General features: G+C 37.4%; 1 protein-coding gene across 1 annotated transcript in view; it reads left to right on the top strand.

The window, feature by feature from the left end:
- The window catches only part of MACROD2 (mono-ADP ribosylhydrolase 2), a gene marked incomplete at both ends in the record, with an annotated part of 2,062,459 nt that overhangs the window by 1,442,957 nt on the left and 595,700 nt on the right, over window positions 1-23,802 (top strand). Inside the window, one exon of the mRNA XM_080716162.1 lies at window positions 18,649-18,722. Within this exon, the coding sequence (XP_080572288.1) occupies window positions 18,649-18,722 (74 nt within the window). The remainder of the gene's footprint in view (window positions 1-18,648; window positions 18,723-23,802) is intronic.

Genomic DNA, 23,802 nt, shown 5'->3' with positions numbered 1-23,802 from the left:
AAGAACCAGCTTGAGACACTAAGTCCCCCTACAACTGGGCCAATGTTGGAATAAGCCGGGGTGCACTGTCCTCGTCTGCTCACACCTGCTCCTGGGTCTGCTGCTCATAACCATAGCCACATAGAACCAATTCTGGCAGCCTTCCTGCAGAACCTGGGACTCCACATCTTTTCTGTGTGCTCACCTTCGGGGAGTGACTGGCCTTTCGAGAAGGCAGGATTTTATGATGGCATGATTCTCCTCTTCACTTATGGTTCTAAGAGTTTATCTCCTACTTGATGTATGTATGTATGTATGTATGTATGTATGTATGTATGTATTTAGTTAATTAATTAATTAATTTATTTATTTATTTTGTGGGTCTGGGGATGGAACCCAGGGGCATTTGACCTTCAAGGTACACCCTTTGCCCTATTTTTTATTCTTTATTTTGAAACAGGGTCCCACTAAGTTGTGGAAGGCCTCACTAAGTAGCTGAGGCTGTCAACAAACTGTGATCCTCTGATCTCAGCTTCCCAAATGCTGGGATTACAAGCATGTACCACCACGCCTGGCTCCTACTTTATTTTTAAGGGTGCTAATATAAATGTTATTTTGTTTTTAATTTCAAATTCTACTTATTCTTTGTTGTTATTTGAGAAAACATTTAAATTTTGCAAATGTATCCCACAATCTTGTTATAATTGCTTATTATTTCCAGGTTTTTTTAATATATTTTTGGATTTTCTACATAGACATATCTTCTCTTATTACATCATCAAAGTCTTCAGTATAATGGTTAAATTCTCAGTCTGGTAATTCCAACATTCCTCACATAATTGAGGCCAATTTGGATGCTTAAACTGTTTCTTCAAACTGAACTTTCCTTTTAGTATGCCTCATTATTTTTCTTGATATTTAGACATGATATACTCAATAAAAGAATAAAATGAATTGCCAAAAACAGGCATGTAGAAATGCAGTGGTAAGCCAGGCATGGTGGCACACATTTGTAATCCCAGTACTTGGGAGGCTGAAACAGGAGGATCGCAAGTTCAAAGCCAGCCTTGGCAACTTTGCAAGGCTCTTAGCAACCTAGCAAGACCCTATTTCCAAATAAGAAATAATGTTGGTCTGGTGGTTCAGCTTGGAGATAGAATGCCTCTGGATTCAGTCTTCAGTAACGCCCCACCAAAGTGTTAAAAGAAAGAAGAAATGTGATAGTAAAATGTCAGGGGAAGGGAAGTGTTAAATAGCCTTATGACAAGGGAGCCTTATTTTATTGAGACTGCACCTCTGCACTTGACTATAACAAGGGCTTCTTAGTCCCTCCTTCTTTTTAGGACAGGAGGTCTAGAATAGACGAGATAGCGTGTTTTCTTTCCATTTTCATGAAAAGCTAGACTGTGATGAGTTGTTTTTCTTTCCAATATTGTTTAGGATAGCTGATAAATCCATTACAGTTTAGGTCCTGGTAGAATCGTTTCTCTTGAGGGCATTTCTTTTTGTGAAAAAAAATATGCTATGGAATATTTTTTTTTCCTTTTAACAATTTTTTTATTGAACATACATAGTATACATTTAAACTATATTTGGTGCCCTCTCCCCCCCCACCCCCGTTTTCCCTTCTCCCCTCCCACCAATGGTTGTCCAGGTTAACCATGTCATATTCATAATTTTACACATGTTCAGATGTAGACCCTCATTAATCAAGATCAGCCTTCCTCCTCTCCTATCTTTCCATTCAAACTTTGCTGATATTTCCCCTTCATTATCTGGAGTCCCACTGGTATCTCTGTATTTCCTAGTTTGGGCATATTAGAGAAAACATATGTACCTTCTCCTTCTGTGCTTGGCTAATCTCACTTAACATAATGTTCTCCAGGGCTTTCCATTTTCTTGCAAATGATATAATTTTGTTCTTCTTTATGGCTGAATAGAATTCCATTGTGTGTATTTCCCACAGTTTTGCTATCCATTCATCTGTTGATGGTGGTCTGGGTTGGTTCCATATTTTGGCTATTACAAATTGTGCTGCTATGAACATAGGTATGCATATGTTGCTGTATTTCTCTGAATTCAACCCTTTGGAAAGATACCCAGGAGTGGTATAGCTGGATCATATGGTGGATCTATTCCCACCTTTCTTAGGAATCTCCACACAGATCTCCATAGTGGTTGAACTAGTTTGCATTCCCACCAACAGTGTAAAAGAGTTCCTCTTTCCCCACATCCTCTCCAGCATTTGTTGTTGTTTGATTTCTTTATGCTTGCCACTCTGACTGGGGTTAGATGGAATCTCAGTGTAGTCTTGATTTGCCTCTCCCTGATGGCCAGTGATGAAGAACATCTTTTCATGTATCTATTGGCCCTTTGTATCTCTTCTTTTGTGAAGTGTCTATTTAGTTCATTTGCCTATTTCTTGATTGGGTTGTTTGTTTTGCTAGTGTAGAGTCTTTTGAGCTCTTTGTGTATTCTGGATATTAGCCCCCTATCAGAATGGTGGCTGGTAAAGATCCTTTCCTATTCTGTAGGATTCCTCTTTAGGTTATTGATAGTTTCCTTTGATGAGAAGAAACTTTTTTAGTTTGAAGCTATCCCACTTATTTATTCTTGCTTTAATTTCTTGAGCTTTGGAGGCTTTATTGAGAAAGTTACTGCCTGTGCCAATATGTTGTAGTGTTGAACCTATGCTCTCCTCTACTAACTTCACAGTCTCAGGTCTAATTTCTAAGTCTTTGATCCATCTTGAGTTGATTCCTGTGTTTGGTGAGATATAGGGGTTTAGATTCATCTTTTTACAAATGGTTATCCAGTTCTCCCAGCACCACTTGTTGAAAAGGCTGCCTTTTCTCCAGTGTATGTGTTTGGCCCCTTTGTCAAAGATGAATTGACTAAAGATGTGTGGGTTTGCTTCTGTATCTTCTATTCTAATTCACTGGTCAGTATATCTGTTATTGTGCCAGTACCATGCTGTTTTTACTACTATTGCTCTATAGTATAGTTTGAAGTCTGGGATTGTAATGCCTCCTGCATGTTTCTTATTGTTGAAAATTGCTTTGGCTAGTCTAGGTCTTTTCTTTCTCCATATGAAGTTCATGATTGATTTTTCTAGGTCTCTGAAGAATGTCACTGGTATTTTAATGGGAATTGCATTGAACCTATAGATCAGTTTTGGCAGAATGGCCATTTTGATGATATTTATTCTGCCTATCCATGAGCACGGGAGATCTTTCCATCTTCCAAGATCTTTTTCTATTTCTTTCTTTAATGTTTTATAGTTTTTGTTGTAGAGGTCGTTTACATCTTGGGTTAGGTTAGTTCCTAGGTATTTTATTGTTTTTGAGGTTATAGTGAATGGAATTGTTTTCTTTGTTTCTTTCATTGTGGATTCGTTGTTGGCATAAAGAAAAGCCACTGATTTCTTTAGGTTGATTTTGTAACCTGCGACTTTGCTGAATTTGTCAATCAGCTCCAGAAGTCTTTTGGTTGAGTTCTTTGGGTCTTCCAGATAAAGGATCATGTCATCTGCGAATAAGGATAATTTTAATTCCTCTCTTCCTATGTGAATTCCTTTGATTTCCTTCTCTTGTCTGATTGCTGCAACAAGATTATCAAGGACTATATTGAAAAGGAGTGGTGATAGTGGGCATCCTTGTCTTGTTCCTGACTTTAACGAAAATTCTTGCAGTTTTTCCCCATTCAATATGATGTCGGCTTTGGGTTTACAGTATATTGCCTTAATGATGTTGAAGTACTTTCCTTCTATTGCAATTTTTGCAGTGTTTTTAACATAAATGGGTGTTGGATTTTGTCAAATGCATTTTCAGCATCTGTTGCTATGATGATGTGGTTTTTGTTCTTGGTTCTATTTATATGGTTAATAACATGTATTGATTTGCGTATGTTGAACCAGCCTTGTTTTTCTGGGATAAAACCGACTTGGTCATGGTGTATTATTCTCTTGATATCGTTTTGAATGCGTAAAGCTATTATTTTGTTTAGAATTTTTGCATCTATATTCATTAAGGATATTGGTCTGTAGTTTTCCTTTCTTGAGATATCTTTATTTGGTTTGGGGATTAATGTGATACTGTCCTCATAGAAGGAATCTGGGAGAGTTCCATCTCTTTCAATTTCCTAGAACAAGTTATGAAGTATTGGTATTAGTTGTTCACTGAAGGTTTTGTAGAATTCACCTGAAAACCCATCTGGGCCTGGGCTTTTTTTGGTGGAAGAATTTTTATTGCCGTTTCTATTTCTTTGGTTGTTATTGGTTGGTTTAGGCTTGCTATATCCTCTTGGCTGAGTGTAGGAAGGTCAACTGTGCTTAGAAATCTATCAATTTCTTCCAGGTTTTCAAGTCTATTGGAGTATAAATTTTTAAAGTAGTTTCTGATAATCTTTTGAATTTCTTCACTATCTGTGGTGATATCTCCTTTTTTCATTTCTAATTTTGATAATATGAGTTGATTCTCTTTTTCTTTTGGTTAGGTTGGCCAGGGGATAATCAATTCTATTAATCTTTTCAAAGAACCAACTTTTTGTTTTATTGATTCTTTGAATTGTTTTTTTGTTCTCTATTTCATTTATTTCTGCTCTAATTTTAATGATTTCTTGCCTTCTGCTGACTTTGGGAATAGACTGTTGCAGAATTTCTAGGTCCTTGAGTTGTGTCATTAGGTTTTTTACTTGGTGGTTCTGTGTTCTTCTTATGTGGGCACTCAATGCAATAAACTTTCCTCTTAATACTGCCTTTATGGTGTCCCATAGGTTTTGGTAGGTTGTATCTCTGTTTTCATTTGTTTCCATAAATTTCTTTATTTCTTCCCTAATTTCTGCTCCTACCCATTTATCATTCAATAGTGTATCATTCATTCTCCATGAATTTGAATACTTCCTTTCGAGTTTTCTGTTGTTGATTTCTACTTTTATTCCATTGTGGTAGAATCGTTTCTCTTGAGGGCATGACTTTTTGTGAAAAAAAAATGCTATGGAATATTTAAAGACTTATTTTTCTCCTCTTGCCAGAAACACAGGAGATTTTTTGTGTTTTTTTTTTAATTTTCACTGTGAAAACTTGGTTCAGCTCCTGGAAGCAAGACCCACAAATATGCAGAAACCTTCAATTACTGGGTCCTCTGGGAGTATTTACCTTCTAGACTTGTTCCTGCTGAGCTTCCAACAATTAGCTAATTGTAGTTTAGGTTTTCCTGCCCCCATACTGCTTCCTGCAGATATTTCTGCTAAGGTAAGTTCTGGCTCTCTGTATCCACTGTGTAAGTTCTGGTTCTCTGTATCCAACAGTGTGGCCCATGACCTCACTTCTTGGAGGGATTTAAGAATTGCTACTTTTTTCAGCTTCTTTAGCTGTTTGCTTATTAGGACAGGGTGATATCTCCCCAACTCCTTCCATGCTGAACTGCCTCCCAGAATTCTCTTTTTACTCCTTATTATTCTCACCAATTAGGATGGCAAGGAAAATGAGAAAGATCAACCCTGGTTATCATTTTGGTGGCCTCCTGACTCTTGTGTGTTTTTGAACCCAGAAACAATAATTAAGTGCTCTTATTTTCTTAAGAAGAAAAATCTCCGGTGTTCATAAGTGAAATAGTGCACACACATCTACTTTATTTTTCTCTGAGGGATACTCTAAATGTGTATGAAAGTTCCAACTTCCCAAAGATATCAATCAAAGTAAATCTTAAGCATTTGTGTTGAAATAGATATTTATTTCACAAAAAGCATATCCTAAACTTCTCTTGCCTCAGCAGGGTTTCATGACACATTACAACTTTATGCTATCTCGTGTCTGCTTACTATCACTCAAGCAGGAGTGCAAATTGATTTTTGATGAGAAATATGCCCTGCTAGGATCTTAGTATTCTACCACAAACTTAGTCTGTTGCTCATAGTTTGTGAAATATTGTCACTCATTATTATGACTAGCAGTGATAAGCATTGTGAAAAATTTGCATTTAAAAATGCAGTGTTCCTCCTTTAAAATTCCATGGCTTATTTGGTCTTTATTATACCATCATTCCTCAAACATTATCTCCCAAGTGCCTCGCTCTGGCTAAGAAGAATGAGCCAGGTTCTGTCTGTTTGAGGGAAACAGTACATACATCATTTCCAATTACATCTCTCCAGGCGTTTCCAGAAGCACTATCTTATGTTTGGGTAAAACTTAGAAATCCAAAAGCCTGCCAAGTGGATATGTTAGGTAGAATAGGAAAAGATCATGTTTGCAGTTACTGTGTGAATCACAGCTGATTGTTCAGGCCATTTTAAATTCACTTCAGACTATTTAAAGAAGTATATTCAGATTATAAGGATGTTGTGAAATCCAGAGCATAGTAATTAGGTCTAATTAGTAAGTTGCTTTGGGGATTGATACTTTAGACCACAATATGTATTTATGTTACTTCTCGAGAAGGGTAGCTATTAGCTGAGGCTGTTTTGTTACAACTTGTTCATCCAGTGCCCATTCCTCTTACCAGAAATTATATTTTCTAACATCAGGAAGGTGTTCTGAAAAAAGTAAGAAATATAAATCTTCTTCCAAGTTCTTGAGGGAAATGTTGAAGTCATACTTGATCTGGAAAAGTGAACACATTTACACTTTAAATTGTTACCTTGCAGCACATTGAGAGCATGGAGCTCCCAGCTGTGTATCTGACCTCACATTGCTTAATAGCTTTCTTATACCTGTAGGCTTTCTCTTATCTTTTGGCTTTCTTACATTGTTAGGAAGTTAGATAAATGTAAGGAAATGGAGGTAACAAGAAGACCTGTGGAGGAAGAAAATGTATGTGACCTGCACAACTTAATGTTTATAATAAAAAAACAACAAAATTATCCCCCATTCCATGATTGGGGTGGAAACACAGGTATAGACTCCTGTTTTGATGATACAGACTACAATTTTCTGGGGAGGGATCCATTGCCTACTAGGTCTAACTCCAAATCCTTTTCTCTTTTCCTCATTCCAGAGTTTCTTTTAAATAACTTCCCTTCCCTCATTCTTTTCCTTGAGTTGGCATGCAGAATTTATTATTTATATCATATTTTTATCCTGGAGAGTCAACAGATAATGCCATATTTCAAAGATGGAAAGAACCTATAGAGGAGTGCAATCCTCTTCATATGCTGTACAGCCTCAGCGGGATTTCAAAGCATCATATGTTCATCTGTGCTATCAGCTTTTGCTCAATTTCTCAAGCTCCTAGTCAGATTTTTCTACATTACAAACAACTTCAAAAACCCAGTTGCTGACAGCAAATAGCAGGTATTCTCCTTATCACAAGTCTACAGTTTGTCAGTGTTTCAACTGATGGAGACTGAGCTCAGTCTGCCCAATCAGGCTTCTATATTTTTGTTGGGGCTCAGATCTCTTCCACCTGTCTCCTTTCAGGTGCCAGTCTGAAAGGGCAGTGGCTACTGAGAGTATTCTCTTTAAATGCCAGCAAGACTTTTCCAAGCCTTACATCTGCTTCTGTCCCACCAGCCAAAGTGTATCCAATGGCCACATTCAGAATCACTGGGGCAAAAACATTCACAGCACAAACAAGGAAGTCAGATAGAAACATGAAGAATTAGGAGCAGTTCCTCAATCTAGCACCCTCAGAAACAAAACTATCAGAGGAAATACAGCAGACTAGAGGTGTTACTATTCATGTCAAATTTGATGCTGTGTCCCCCGACTCAACATTGAATTCTTAGGAACTTCTCACTTGATCTGTTTTGAAATATCTTTGAAAATTATTTTCAGAATATTTTTCACAGTGATGCTCTCCATCATATTTTAGTTACACCATAAAAATGTGTTATTAATCATAAAAAATCAAATAACATTATTTTTAATCATAATGTTAGTCTCTTAAAGTGCTTTAATCTCTGTCTCAATCACAAAGGAATGAGCACTCTTATAAATTCTGTCAAAACCACAGAATAGAAGTCTTGCCAACTGGACCAACCCTATTTAGGCAAATTCCACATGCTATCTGCAGACTAATTCATAAAGATCTCAGAAATAGAGCATTATGGCCATGGTCTGTCTTAAGATTCCCCATGCTCAAGGCTCACCTCAGGGGAGCAGGATATGAGAAGAATGTCCTGTTCCCTTTCAAAAGAATGTCTGGAATTTTGAGGGCAGTTTATACACTCAGACCTTTGTGGAACTTGACTAATCCCTAAGAGCAAAAACAGATAAACAGGGATTTGGGGACAACCTCACTTTCTTTCCTATTGAGATGATAAGGTAGCAATGATGATAGTGTTCAGCATGGCTGCCCCAGAGAATCTTGCACTTTTTCTGAGCAGGTGAGAACATAAAAGTTTCTTGAAACAGAAATGGCCTGCATGCCTGGGAGTCACTGATAAATAAATCTAAGAGACCCTGTATGCTGTCCTGTCCCTGAAAGCAATCCTGTACTGTGTCCCATCCTGAGGGAACAGAGTCTAAGAGTCATGTGTTGGGACCTGAAGCTTTTGCCTTCGTTCTCCCAGGTTATGTTTGTAGGTTGTGTCAAGGTCACGTGCATGGGGTGCCCAGGCCAGCAGCACCAGAGCGCAACACAGAAGTCCTTCCATGCCCTTCAGTGTGAGGGCTGGTTTTCACAGGCTTTGGATGACAATCAATGTAGGAGGCTACACTGGACCAGTTGGATATTCTCCATGTCCCTAAATTAGGATCAAATATTGTCCTTGTGGATGATGTATTTTGTTTTGGTCTCTGAAGTAAAAAGGTGAACAAGATAGGATTAGGACTCATGGAGCTCCTACTCCACCACTGTGGACACATGGCGACCAAGTAAATGGACTTATATCATTTAGGATACTAAGAAGGGAAACAAGAGGGCGCTAAGCCAAGGTGAGGAGTTTGGATTTGGGTCATAAGTGCAGAGGAAGCCGTGGGGAGCTCCTCTCATGGGAGTGACATGTTGAGCTTTCTGTTTAAACATTTTTCTGTGTAACAAGACCATGCACCACTAAATGCCACAGTTACAGAGTATAAGCTGCATTTCATCTCTCAGTCCGTCTCAATGTAAGTTTTTTCTACTCAGATTCGATATCCTCAATGAACTCCCTTGATTATCCTGGTAGGAAAAACTATTCTTTCTTTAAAAAAAAAAATTTAAGAAACCTCATTTCAGAAGACTCTCTAAGATCTTTCATCTGCTTTCTCAGGAGACTTATCTAGGGGTGGTAGGAACAGATTGCACAGAATAGAATTTGTTTCACAAGCCATTTCTCTGGTCATTATTGCAATTCCTTAGGCAAAAGATGATTTTAAAAATACTCTTAGAAATAGCGACTAGAGCTCATCAGTTTGAAAAGCTGATGAAGCTTGCATAGATTGTAACCTTGTGTCCTATAAAAATGCAGTTCATTTATACCTGTTTTGCAGAGCAGAGAAAAGACAACTTGAAAGGAAATATTCGTGGCTTACAACTTTTTAAGTAGATGAAAGCAAAAAACTCAAGTCTGAAGCTGAATATTATAGATATTATAGCATATCATTTGCTTTTGGTGCATACCATGTCAAGTGAAAGGAAGGAATGGGTCTGAAGAGATTAAGATGATAAATTTAACATTTTCTTTCTCCTTTTCATATCATGACTAATTTTAGAGGTCCTACCAGGGAAATTAGTACTAAGTTGAATAAGGTAAATAAAGGTCCAGTTAGGGCCATGGGGAAAGGTATGTCACAGAACTTCTATGTATGGGTATAGAAGTTCAAATGTATAGGTTCCAGCCATGTCCAGAATGAAGATTTTACCTAAAAACTCAAGAGTAATCATGCTATTAGAACGACCAGCTATTCTGCATTTCCAGAAAATGACAATAGGGAGTCTGGACCCTATCTTTGATCTGCAAGGAAGATGTTAGGTGATGGAATGGGTACTATTCCCTGAGGAGAGTGCAACACTCCAGTTCCCTGGCTCTGCTGAGTGTTTCTTGGAGGAGGCCCTGTGCTGGACATGTTAACAATCTCCCTACTCATAGTGGCTTCCATTTGGGTTTCTTTTCCTTGGAGTTTGAAATAGTATAGCAACTGGACTGATTCTCTGGCCTCGAGGCTTTGTGGAGTGTGTTTTTCATTCTACAGACTTGTGAGCACCAAAGCATGCCATTGAGCTCCCCAAATGTTTTCATTAGCTAATTTATCAACATTTCTCCACAGTGCATGTGCTAGAGATTGCAACTACCAAAGACTGGAGAAGGAAGGAATGCTATCCAGAGAAGACCTTGTTGTCTCAGGGGCATTAGCACAGTTTGATTACTCTCATAGTTGGCTTCCCCCACAAGCAGATGTAGAGGAAGGGGTGCAATAGTAAATTTGGACGATGATTTTAAAAAATGGAGTTTGGAAGAGAGATAGACAAGGAAAGGAAGCCAATAAAGCATACAAGGTCAAGAAATATGCCATTGTAGATAATGACAGTGTAATCCCATTAGTAACTCTGGGAAGCTATGACATACTTCTCAACATTTTCCCACCTGAGTCATGAGGGACCTCTGTAGAGGACCTTGATTCCTGACTCTGGACCTGCCCTACATGAGGCAGAGTGGGCTCTGGCCAGCAGAAGGAGCCCTTGGACGAGAAACGAATCTGCCATTTGGCTTATTAAATTGCCTTTTGTCATATATTCTCATGTCACCAAACCAGCCCTGTCCTTTTAAACAACAGCTAACACTCCACTCTCTTAATGACAGGCTTGGACTCCTCCTCTCACCTACTTTGGTGGCCTTTGCACCCCAAAGGGAAGCTAGCCAAGTGCATTTGGGCATTCTGCTGCCATGCTCACTGAAGTCACCAGGACTAGTGTCACTCTTAAGACTTCACCTGTTTTATCTTTTGTGAAACTCGGCCTGACCAGAATTGTCTGAGTGGTTGGTCAGGCAATTGCTTAACGGCAAGACTCCTTTAGCTCGTTTCTCTCAAATAATTTGATTTTATCTTGCCATCAGAATTGTTTCTGCAGGCTGGAAGGAGGTCTGGGGGAGGGACTGAAAAAGCAGTTTTGTATATATATTATACATTTATTGTCCTATACTTTCCAGTGCCTATCACATACTCTGTATGTAACTATCAGTCTTTCTTCCACTTCCAGCAAAGAGATCTGTATGTTCAGGAGGGATTGCTAAAGATTGAACAACAACAAAATAAAATCCCTTTCACCTGAGCTCAAATACTCATTTTGTGTCCCTTTGGCTCTCACTACGAACTTATATGCTAATTTGTAAAAATATGGTTATAACTGCAAGAAATTGTGAAGTGTAACTTTGCATTGATCGTCAAAGCGACAATCCCTGTTCAAATGATATCAACACTCTGATGTGCCTGGTGATACATACTTCTGATTTTGGATAGTCAGAGGTTTCTACCAATACTAGAAGTCCCATATTTGATAACTTTGTAGTGTTTTTATTTGAGTTTGAGTGTGACAATAACAATAGCAGCAATAATATAAAATAGCACCATAGTTTGTTTTTTTTTTTAAGGACTTGGTACGGAAAGAAGGCTTAAAAGTAGATGTCAACCTAATGTGCAGAATTCAAGGGAAATTGATTTTTTTTAAATTGCTGTTCTTACTCCTGGATATATATAAAAACTCAGCATCAATTCGGTGCTTATAGTCGCCTAATAGACTGATTAGTAGGCCAACAACTTTCTAAGTGCATGCAGTACACAAAGGGATTTATGATTTCATAAAATTGCTACTTTTCATTATAGTTTTATATCAAACGTCCTACTAGGTGGGGTTGGGGAATGAACTCCAACCCTTTGAAGTAAATAAAATCAGAAGACATTGTTCATCTCAGAACAAATGTTTCGGTGCACAAACCATACTTTTAGATCCCTGAACTTGGCATGGGCATTGATCACTACTAGAAATTCATCCACAGTTAAAACTAAGGCTGGAGAAAGGTCCAGGGAGATATTCAGGGAAATTTCAAGAAACAAATATCCCAGGCAGACTGTAAATGGTAGGTAGAGTTAAAGTTTTCAAACATGGCTTAAATCCATATGATTATGTTCAATTTTATTTTTATTTATGTTTTAATTAGGAACAACTTTGAAGTTCTTGATTATTATTATAGCTTTATTGATTAAAGTATATATAACCAGATGCCTTTCTACAATAGGGTAATCTATAAATACAAGCAGAGTTTCATTTTAAAGCTAAAAACATGACTCCAAAATGAACAGTTAGACTGGCAGAGTAAGTCATATGTTTATATTGCTGGAATATACTAGAATTTTAGTGGAACATGTTTGAATTTTATATTAGGGAGACAATCTTAATTTCTACATGGGATCCTATGGAAAATATTAAAGATATTGGGGGAATTATCAATAATAGCTAATAAAAATAAAAAAATAGATAAGAAAATTGTTTACCATACTGTTAAAAACATATTCACTGTAACCATATTGAAAACATTTTTGGTTTTCAACAATTCTAAAAAATAGTTCAGAGGTGGGACAGAATCTTCAATGAATCTTTATTGCCTTATTTTTCTGTAGTGAAATTTGATGAAAGAAATACCAGTTTAATAGCTGAATAAGAAGTAAATGCCCATCTAATGAGTTACTTAATGTGTCATAGATAAAAACAATACAAACTTAACTTGCTATTTCAATTTTTTCTCTCTCTTTTATTTCAAGTGTTTTGGATGTTCTGTTGACAAAATTTGTCCTTTTTTGGCTTGAGAACATGACTGCTTTGTAGGGAGAATACAGACAAATCACAAAACTCTTCTGAGCTTCAAGTTATAAAAAAATATTGAATGGCCTAAAGCTAACATTAATGGCTTTCAATGTGGTCAAGAAAATATAATTAAAAAGTACACCTTGACAAGCCACATAAATAAATAAACAGGTAGATAAATAAATGCTTTATTCTGAACTTCTGTATAGTTCTGGTGGGAGTGTAAATTGGCTCAGCTGCCTTGGAAGCTTGAAGAATCTACCAGAGTCCAACAAATAAGCAGACCAGCAGCCCCACATCCAAGCATGCACTCCTCAGAAGCAAGTGCTTATGCCCACCAAAACATATATGAGAATGCTCATATCAGCTTTATTTATAGTAGCCCCAAACTGGAAAAATCTTTTTGTCCATCCATACTAAAATGGATAAACAAAGTATGGGACGTGCATATTTCTAAATCCGACATTATGATGAAATGAATGAGCTACTATCATATGTAAACATGGATACATCAGGCAAGTGTAATGGGGAACAAAAGCAGGACATAAACCACATATTTTATATTATTCTGGATATTAAATATAAAAACAGATGAAACTAATCATGGTAATAGAAGCCACAATAGCTATTACCGCAAGGCATGGGTATTAACCATGGATAAGGCCACTTTTGGGGGTACTAGAAATGTTTTACATGTGGAACTTTGTGATCGTTGTGTGCTTGTGTATGTGTAAATGTGTGAGCATGTGTACCTGTATATGTATATTTGTGTAAAAAATTAGCAAACATCTTAATACAAAAGTCAATAAAAATAAATCATTTATATATTGAAAAAGTCGACCTTCACCTTTACAACAAAAGGTAATTTTATAATCCATCACAATGGGCAGAGAACAAATCTTTGGAATGTCAGCAGAAGCGCTGATTGTATGTACCCCTGGGTATACACATATACATAGCTCCCTCGTGTTTGGTCCTTAATTATTAATGGCTTTTTCAGCCTCATTGATGCTTGTACTTGGAAGAGATTTTTTATGTCATCTAATTCAGTGATTCATCTGAACCCTGTCTGCTCCTTTCCCTCTGGGTAGCCATTCTGCTCTTGTGAACAAAATTTCTGTGGCGAACAGAATATACTGTGACCACCTGAGGCAGACCTTATTATAGTCACTGAGAGGCCATCCTCAAGCCTCTGCACTTGTTTATAGATCAGTCTTATTTGTAACCCTTGAGTTCTTGCAGTTAAGTGGTTAAGAATTATCCTGTTAATGTTTACCCTGAACATCATGTTTTACCTTGTACATTCATGTCCACTTTTGAAGGCAGGCAGATTATTATTATTATTTTCTTTTTGTGTGGGTTTGGGGATAGAATCCAGGGGCATTCGACCCCCCGAGCTACACTCTTTGCCCTGTTTTTTATTATTTATTTTGAAACAGGGTCTCACTAAGTTGCAGAGGGTCTCACTAAGTAGCTGAGGCTGTCCGTGAACCACAATCCTCTGGTCTTAGCCTCCCGAATGCTGGGATTACAAACGTACGCCACCATGCCCGGTTTGGCAGGCAAATTTTAAGCAATAATTACTTAACAGATTCCTCCCTCTTTTTCTTCCCTTAACCACATAATATCAGATATTTTAACAGTGGAAACCATATGCATCTTTTTAACATTTTTTTTTTTCTCATGGATAAAATGGGATGTGGTGGTTAAGCAGTCTGCTGGGCTCCTTCTCAGCATCCCTCCATCCCTACCATACTCCAAGATGGGTCACCCTTTGTGACCCCAGTGATAAGCTGGGTCCTGCACTCATGTGACTTTGTGTCACATGACCTCTGCAGGGCAAGGGAGGGGCTGAAACCCCCGCGAGAATTGGGTGTTCCCGCGAGTAAACCCTCCTCTCGCGAGATGCATACCTTGAAAAGGAGAGCCCGCGTCCTCTAGCTTCAGACAGGTGCGTGGGCCCCACGGTGCCTCGCCCTGATCCCCGGGAGAGCCGTGCCATTAAAACTTTACATGCCATGTGTACCGGACCTCTCTCGTGTTTTTCAAACTCCGCCATACGCAAATTATTTTTATTTTACTCGCATTAATTTTTTATTTTACTTATCACCCAGTGGTGAGACTTTCCCTGCTGTTAATACAACTTTCTACAAGTTCATAATAAGTTTAATCATTCAACATATAGTTTTTGATGATTTTCTACATACCAGAAATATTTCAGGTATCTTATGATAAGAGAAGACAGATGTGCTATCTACCTCCTTAGAGTTTATTTACCTCCTTGAGATTATTCATCTATGAGTGTGGTGTTACACACCTATAATCCCAGTACTCAAAAGGCTGAGATAGGAGGATCACATATTTGAGGATAGTGTCAGCAATGTAACAAGAATTTCAGCAACCTAGAAAGACCCTGTTTCAAGACACAAAATAAAAAGACCTGGGAATGTAGCTTGGAGGTAGAATGCCCTCAGGTTTAATCCCCAGCACCACATGTGCACAAAGTATTGTTTATCACATATTTATGTAAACAAATGCAGTACCGCCTATGACAAGACTGCAGGAAAGGTACACCGTGTATGAAAGCACAAATTAAATAATCATTAACGTCAGAGAAGTCCTACCTAGAGAAGTGATAGCTGAACAAAGGACAAATAAAAGTGAATGTAAACTAGGAAAAGGGGAAGAAAATGTCATTTCAGGAGGAGGAAATAGCATGATCCAGACCTTATGGAAGGAAGGGAACACAGAAAAAATACATTCAAAGCATAGAAAGAAGTCAACACAGTTGGAATGAAAAGAGCAAAGAGAATCGTGAGCTGATGAACCTGGATACACAGATCCCTAAATTTATCTGTTTACTATCCCCTTTCAGAAACTAAAATCACTCACTGTCCCCTGGACATTTTCTCTGCCCAATCATTGTTATTCAGTGCTCTCTAGTTGCACCCAAAGCCACCACTGCTACTACCGTCCTCCTGAATGGTCCCAGTAAGCAATTATTTCTGACTTAGAGAACGTATAGATAGGAAAGAGCTGGACCATTCAGGAGAGAAATGTCAGCATGAATTTTGGAAGAGATCTGAGGATAAAATAGGCTTCAAATGCTTGTAAAAGGGAATTTTATGGAAACTTGATGAACAAACAATAAAAATCAGGTTTTAGGAGAGCTCCAGCTTAGTAATTTTGGATTGGAAATATTATACTACAGTCCAGCTTGTGATCTGAGAGTAGGGGGATGCTTTGGGATGGAGGAGGCTGTTGTTAAGGATGAACAGGTGGAGGAACTGGCAGCCATGTGTTGGGTGGGTCATGCTCTTGAATGTTGAAATCACCTAGGGATGTGGCAAAACTTTGGGTCATGATGAAAACCATAACACAGTGCCAGAAACTTTGGCCAATGTGAGAGAGTGACCAGGAGGTCACAGATAATTGAAAACTATCATTGCCTTACTTTTATAAGAACTTGTATAATTTCTCCATGGAGAATTATCTTCTAAAGGTGAATGTTAATGTGGATGGCCATTGGAACTGGATGTGATTACAGTACTTAGCCAAATATTTTTATGTTTTGAGTAATTATTTAAAATACCTAAAAGTTGGAGAAGAGTTATGGAAGAGAATAAGAGAAACTGGGAAAACTCAGATAGGTCTGGCGAGGCCTGCGGGGGCCTTTGGAAGGGGTGATGCTAAGCTGAGCGCCCATCTCTATTCTGGAGCTGAACAGTCAGTGAAGGCTGCAGTGTTTTGTCTGAGGTTGTAATGTGGTGATGACTAAGCTTTCCATATTACATTGGTTGTCTCTAATTAATAATTTAGAATAGATGAAACTTGACCCTGCTTACTTTATCTTTTTCTTTTTTTTTGGGGGGGGGGTCTGGAGATGAAACCCAGGGGCATTCGACCTCCGAGCTACATCCCCTGCCCTATTTTTTATTCTATTTTGAAACCAGGTCTCACTGAGTTGCAGAGAGCCTCACTAAGTAGCTGAGGCTGTCCGCGAGCTGCGATCCTCCGGTCTCAGCCTCCTGAATGCTGGGATAACAAGCGTGTGTCACCACTCCCGGCTCTTTTATTTTTCTTTCTAAAGTATTCTTCAGCAAAGTCTGTAGAAAGATGCTAAGAAAGTAAGAATAGATATTCTTGGACATAGAGACAACCCATTTCTTCTCACATGTTCTCTCACATTTTCCCTAAAGTCCTACTGATTTCTGAACCATCAATGCAAACTACTACTCTGCCTATTTGTCCTCCAGTAATATTTCTTTTTGAAATCTTACATTTGTTTCTACAGTGTCTCTCTCTTTATGCATCTATGTAAATAACATCTGATCTAGAAGTCATTCTCATAGAAATACTTGTACCTGGCTAGAGGATAGGGTATTGAGGAAAACATACATTTAATAAAGCTCCTAGAAAAAAAAAAACGGGAAAATTTGTCAAACATGTTGGACAAGACATAGGAGAGGGCAATATTTAAAAATCCAGGAGGAGAATCTCAGAGACAGAAAAAATTAATGTTTGCTACAGACTGGTGAGAATGGGAGATAGGTGACTGACTATGAATGATATAGTTTTTCTGTAGGATGATGACAATATTCCAGAATTAGTAACGGTATTTGCACAACTTTATAAGCGTGTTAAGAATGACTGGGTTATGCATTTTAAAATAACAAAAAGTAAGCTTAAAAACAGGAGGAAATCTAGGAGGAGTTATGTATTAAATATCAAAATCCAGAAAAGCATATTTAATGCCAGAGAAGTTAAAGACATATTGAAAGGTGATGGGATTTTGATGATTAAGAAGCTGATGGTAGCCAAGCGTGGTGCTGCACGCTTGTAATCCCAGTATTTGGAGGCTGAGACAAGAGGATCTTGAAGCCCCAGCTACTTAGTGAGCCTCTCAGAAACTTAGAGATCCTGTTTCCAAATAAATATACAAAAATAAGTCTGGGAGTATACCCCAGAGGTAGAAGCTAATGGTGAGATTAAAGAGAATGACTTCAATAAAATAATCATTTCCATCTCTTCTTTTGGTAATACAGATGTATGAATTGATAAGATTATTCCTTCATATATTTATGTCTCTGTCTAATGATTCAACAGGCAAGAATGTTTTTAGTTTATATAAGCTAAAAAGATATTCTGATGTGTTTTAGGAATTCCGAAACATATGCTCATACTTACTGAGACAGAGCAATGGCACACTGCCTCTGTCTGCCATTCTCACTGCCCTTAAAAAGTCAAACCTATATTACATGATCAGTTCTTTTTTGTAGTCTTAACCCCAAGCATCATCTCTAATGTCCCTAAGCAGAATAGTAGTTACCTTCTTGAATGCTGACAATAATTTTTTGAGGTATGGTTATTTGGCATATCATCTACCCTGTCTTGATGTTATGGCTCTGGGCCAACCACGTGTTTTTGCTGAGCCACAGTGACCTAGTTTTCAAGCCGAGAAGATTAATATATCTTCTTTTGAGTACCACTTATGAGAAAAAAATTGCAAAAGTACTATGTAAGCTATTAAGCATAAGTCACTGTTTAAATTGATATTGCTATTAAATAACAATTAAATACCCCACCCCTTAACCTCTAGCCTTGCATGTAGAATCACAGGATTCACGTCTGTGTACAACTTATTGAGGCCTTCTTTGCTCAGAAATTATTGATTAATTAAATACCGTTTGGACGGTACTGAACCAGGAACATTCTATCTCTGAGGTATAACCCAGCCTTTTATTTTTTACTTTGAAATAGAGACTCGAAAAGTTGCTCAGACCGCCCTTGAAATTGTAATTCTCCTGTCTCAGCCTCCTAAGTACTGGGGACCGGTATTTGCCACCATGCCTGGACTAAATGCCATCTTTAATGAGAAAACTTCTTTCTCATACCACGATGAACCTCTTTCTTGCCTTCATCTTCTTTATCCATTTATCTATTCACTTAGGTTTTCCAAATGAGCCTGCTGCCATCATCGCTCTCGGGACGATTAAGGAATGGCTGGCCAAGAACCACCATGAGGTAAGAGGAACAGCTCAGCCAGTGAGCCTTCCAGATGGTGGAATTTGATCTTCAATTCTTAAAAATAGTAGATAAGTTTCATCAATGCTGAGATATTTAATCATTGAGCCAAAGCTAGCTGGTCTTCATTTGAATTACGTGGGTGATCAAATATTTTCCTGTGATCAGTTGACTGCAGTAACTCTGTTGATTGGTTTCATGTGGAGATGAGCAAAGGTGTCCTAGTCATTTAATCATAATTATATTTTCAAATTTTCGGATAGTATGAGTTATATGAGTGTTGGAAGAGAATAGAATAGATTGTATTTAAAATGATGGTTTTTCCTGTGCTATTTTTCTTAAAGAGCCTAGTTGTCTTTGTTGACAAAGAAAGTCCTGGTGTACAGTAATTTGGGGGTATCTCTACTGTCTCTGTTTATAGCAAATCATTTCTCTAAAGAGACTTCTGACTGTGCAATTATAGTGAGCTTGGATGCATCGATAACTTAATCTTTATGACCAGGAAATTTTGATGAAACTCAATGTTTTCATCAGAATGTTTGTTGTTCCTCCTATTTTGCTTATTTAGTAATTTTTTAGTATATTCAGTGATCTATAGAATTATACAAAATAAAAAAGCAACAAAATAGCTAAAGGCTGGATGTTGTGGCACATACTTGTAATCCCAGTACTTGGGAGGCTCAGACAGGAGGATTGTGAGTTTTAAGCTAGCTACAGAAATTTAATGAGATTCTCCACAATTTAGTGAGATCTTATTTCATAATTTTAAAATAAAATAAAATAGATCTGGAGGTATAGCTTAGAGTTCTGATTTTATCTTTATTTTCAGATAGTAACACAAGTACTGCAAAAACATTTTGTTTCATTTTCTCATGCACTGTGAATTAAGCTGTTTGGGCAAGAGATGGATGACTTAGAAATGGCTAGACTGGAAACAGGCTATTGGAATTTTCTATGACAGGTGACTATTGGGGTTTTCTATAACAGGTAGCTCTTGGTGTCTTTGTGTGTTTAAAGAAGTAGCACCAAAATTGTCTAGCTGTAATTTTAGTGGGTTTTAACCAGATATGAGCATTGTTAATCTCAAATGTAATTGAAGACCACATGGCTAGACATATCTAATTTGGTGCTTGCTCTTTTTGCGATATATAAATATGGCAACTTTAATTTAGTAGATACCTTGAATTTATTCAAGGAAGCAAAATAAAAACAGATAACTAAAACATTCATCTTATAAACCATGTCTCTGACATGACTTATTTTATTTTTACAGTATGCCTATGAGACATCAGAATAGGTGTAGTTATCCTTCTGTTCATCCAGCACCAAAGGGTTAAATCATATACTCAAGACTGGAAAGTCACAGAGCCAAGAATCTGACCCAGTTCTCATAACTCCAACACATAGTCTTGATTTGCCAGCAAGAGAAGTTCAGTTTCTTTGAAGGCCATTTATCTTCAGTGTATCTCTTTGTCATAGCAAATGCTTCTCAACTGGACCATTTATTTTGCAAAGGCATGGCATGATTATTAAGAGCTGATAACCAAGCAAGTGTATTAGTAGTGTATATCCATAATTTCCACTGGATAATAATCCAAGGCTACGACCACTAAAGAACATTTACGTATGTCATCTGGGCCTGTAATAGAAGCACAAACATTTCTCATCTAGAGGGTGATGATTAAGAATAAACATAATAAATGGGTGTGGTGGCACATGCCTGTAATCTAACTACTTGGAAGGCTGAGACCAGAGGATTACAGATTTGAGGCCAGCTTCAGCAACTCAGAATGGTCCTCAGCAACTTAGTGACACCCTATTTTATTTTAAAAATAAATAAGGGTGAGCATGTATCTTAGAGGTAGGACACCTCTGGATTCAACTCTCGTTACTACACACAAAAAGAGAAAACACATTGGTCACAGTTATAGCACATTTATAATTTCTAGTAATGGGTTATCTCTAGTTTAGTTATTCAGAAAATTATTTTTCAGAGAAATTTTTTAATCTAGAGTTTCTTATTTAATTTATTTGCCTACTCTGTATTTGAGTTCATTCTTTAGCTTTCATTTCTTTTTCATGAACAGTTCTTGAATTCATTGTAGAAAATTTGGGTAATTTGAGTTGTGAAACACAGGCTAGTTATGTACCCTTTTAAAAGACTCCTTGTTTCTATATGCATTTACTAGTTTGAGCAAGTTAATTTGAGCACATCAGGTTTAACTGAATAAATTAATTTTAAGTGGTAGATCATAGATAAAAGCTATACAAATTGATTACTTAGCAGGATGTGTATTCATTTTTGCTCTGTTAAGCGAGGCTGAGGACTTGTGAACGTGTGTTGCTTCTAATTCAGTGTCTCTTCATTGCCGCATTGTTTTGACATCCTGATTGTTTCAACTGTATTCATTTATTCATTCATTTGATAAATATTTATTGAATCCCACTAAGCACCCAACATTTTTTTTAAATATAACAAGCACAAAGCACTGAAAAATGAACAACCCATGCCTTAACATATTCATAGCATAGAAAGAAAGAAACAAATCAAGTAAACAAAGTAAGACGAGAGTAAAGAGTGCTTTACAAAGTGAGACAGGTGATAGTGGGTTTGGGGGAGTGTGAGGAGTGCTCTGAGCACTCCATCTTAGAAGAAGGTGAAAGGGAGCATGCCAAGGCACACTGAGTTTTGGTTCTGAATATCTCAGAAACAGCAAAAAGAAAAACTCCGAGTGGAGAATGAGCATACTGTTTGAAAGCAGTAAAAAAGAACCACTGTGGTTAGAACAGAGAGAGAATAAAATGGCAAGAGACAACTGGGGGACAGAGGGAGAAATCATATTTTAAGGTCTTGTGGTTCATAGAGAGATGCTGATTTTTACTCTGAGCTTACTTAGAAGTTTTCAAGGGATTTTGGAGTGTTTGGATATGTTGATGATGTCATGTGATTAGTTAACTTTCACATGAAATGTTTTGCTTTTAAAAAGTCAGTCTGGCTGCTTTTGGAAAATGGCCTTTTGAGATATCAGAGTAGGAAAGGGAAAACTATTTAAGAGGATCCCACAGTAAATCCAGGCAAATGATGTGATACTTTGAAATATACTGATGGTAAAAAAAAAAAAAAAATGGTAACAAGCATGGGGTTGGGGGTATACTTTAAAATATGATTTGGAGGTTGTTTTCAGTTAGGATAGACTACCTTATTATGCAACTACAAACAACCCCCAAATCTCAGGTCATACACAGTAAAGGTTTGTCAATCATACTGTTTGCATATCCTGAGTCTGCAGAGGGTTCTGGCTTAGAAACCCAGGCCAGCAGATGCTCAACCATGTGAAATATCATCTAACATTTGGTGCAAAAGATAACTTTTATATTTTATCTTTATAAAAATGTAAATTTTCATTTGTAAAAATTCTTCTACTAAAGTGTGATGCATAGAGCTTTCCCTCATTGTTTCATTCTCCAAAGAAACACAACTAGGGACTAAATTCCAGGGGATAAGAAAATGCAGTTCTTTTCAGTTGTTCAGATTAGAGCAAACCGAATATCAGCAGAGAGCAGTCTTACATAGGAAAATCAGATGTGGACCATGGTAAAGACAGACTAGTCAAAGATTACAACAGAGCTTCTGGCTATGCTCTTTAGATAAAAATGTAATTTTTATATAATTTTATGCATTTAAGATGAAAAAATTTGGTAGAGGAGCATTTTTATATAAAATATAAGCAAACAAGAATTATGTTTGTGGATAGTGAAGTCTAAGATGATTTTAGATATCCAGTGAAGATCTTAAAAAGGAAGGTTGGTTATTCAAATCTAAAGCTCAAGGAAAAAAAGTGAGGACGTGTTAAAATTGAGCAGCTAAAACTTAGGTTTGAGTCTTAATTTGAGATTGCTTGAAAGAAGTATAAATAAAGGCAAGTCATCTTAGATAAAGGGAAATATTCTGTAGAAGTGAACTATATTAAAGAAATGTTTTGAAATTGAAGAGCGACAACTAGAGCAGGATTGCACAAGTGGCTAGAATCTCAAACTATAAATCCATCAAGAAGCAAAGCAAGTAGCTTTCACTTTCTGTTTCTCTTTTATATATCACTATTTCACTATTATTATTATTATTATTATTATTATTATTATTATTATTAGTGTATGTTATTGCTTGAACTCATTCTCTTGCTTAAACATGCGCTACCATAACTGCGACTGTCCATTTATGGGTCCATCAACTATGCTGAGGCAAGGCCAGCACCAAGCTTGGTGGGTAAAGTCGCATCTTTGGGGACTCTTAGTTGATTATGTTCCTTCAAATTTTCCTTTAAAAACCGATAAATGCTTGTAATGTGACTCTCCCATCAGTGGCCATAGTCCCCTTAGCCAGTAAAGTAGATGATAATTCAATGGTGCATGTTTCTTGATGTTTGACTGTAAAACGTCATAAATAGTTGATGTCATATAATTAGTGAACTTTCACATTTCCCCATTTACTTACCATCTGATTTCTAAATCATCAGGAATGAAAACTTTTTCTCCCAATAAAATAATTGATTTATTCTACATAATTTCACAAATCACTGCCATCTGATGTAGCTAAAAACTTCCCCACTCAGAGTCCTGACTCCAGTCCTTGTGTCTAATGCACAGGAATGGGGAAACCACGTTATGTTGTCCACTTTGTTAAATCTGCCCACAACCTGAACTGAGAGGTCTGCATCACTGCACATTTGAAGGGACTCATGGGAAGGAACAGAGCTGAACAAATTCACAGTCAGCTCTGACTGCAGCAGCTCTCGTGGAAGAAGGCAGGCAGCACTTTAAAGGAGCACAAAAGGAGGCTTCTCGGCAGGACGGAATTGGGACCCAAAAGTGGTATGACAGAAATGAAACTGTAATGACTTCCAAATAGAAAAATTAAAAAGCAGGAAAGAATTTTTGCTGCCGAAAGCGAAATCATTGCTATGAGAAGAGCAGTTAGATGAATAATCTCGCAACCCAGAACAAAAAATGCAAAGAAATAGAAATCTTGACTGAAGAGGTATGTATGGTACACAGCACAGAAGCTAGGGATCAAGCATGAGGT

This window comes from Muscardinus avellanarius (assembly GCF_963383645.1).
Source record: "Muscardinus avellanarius genome assembly, chromosome: 19".
Classification (NCBI taxonomy): Eukaryota; Metazoa; Chordata; class Mammalia; order Rodentia; family Gliridae; genus Muscardinus; species Muscardinus avellanarius.
Note: the sequence above shows the minus strand (reverse complement) of the source record. Positions and strands in the feature narration are given on the sequence as shown.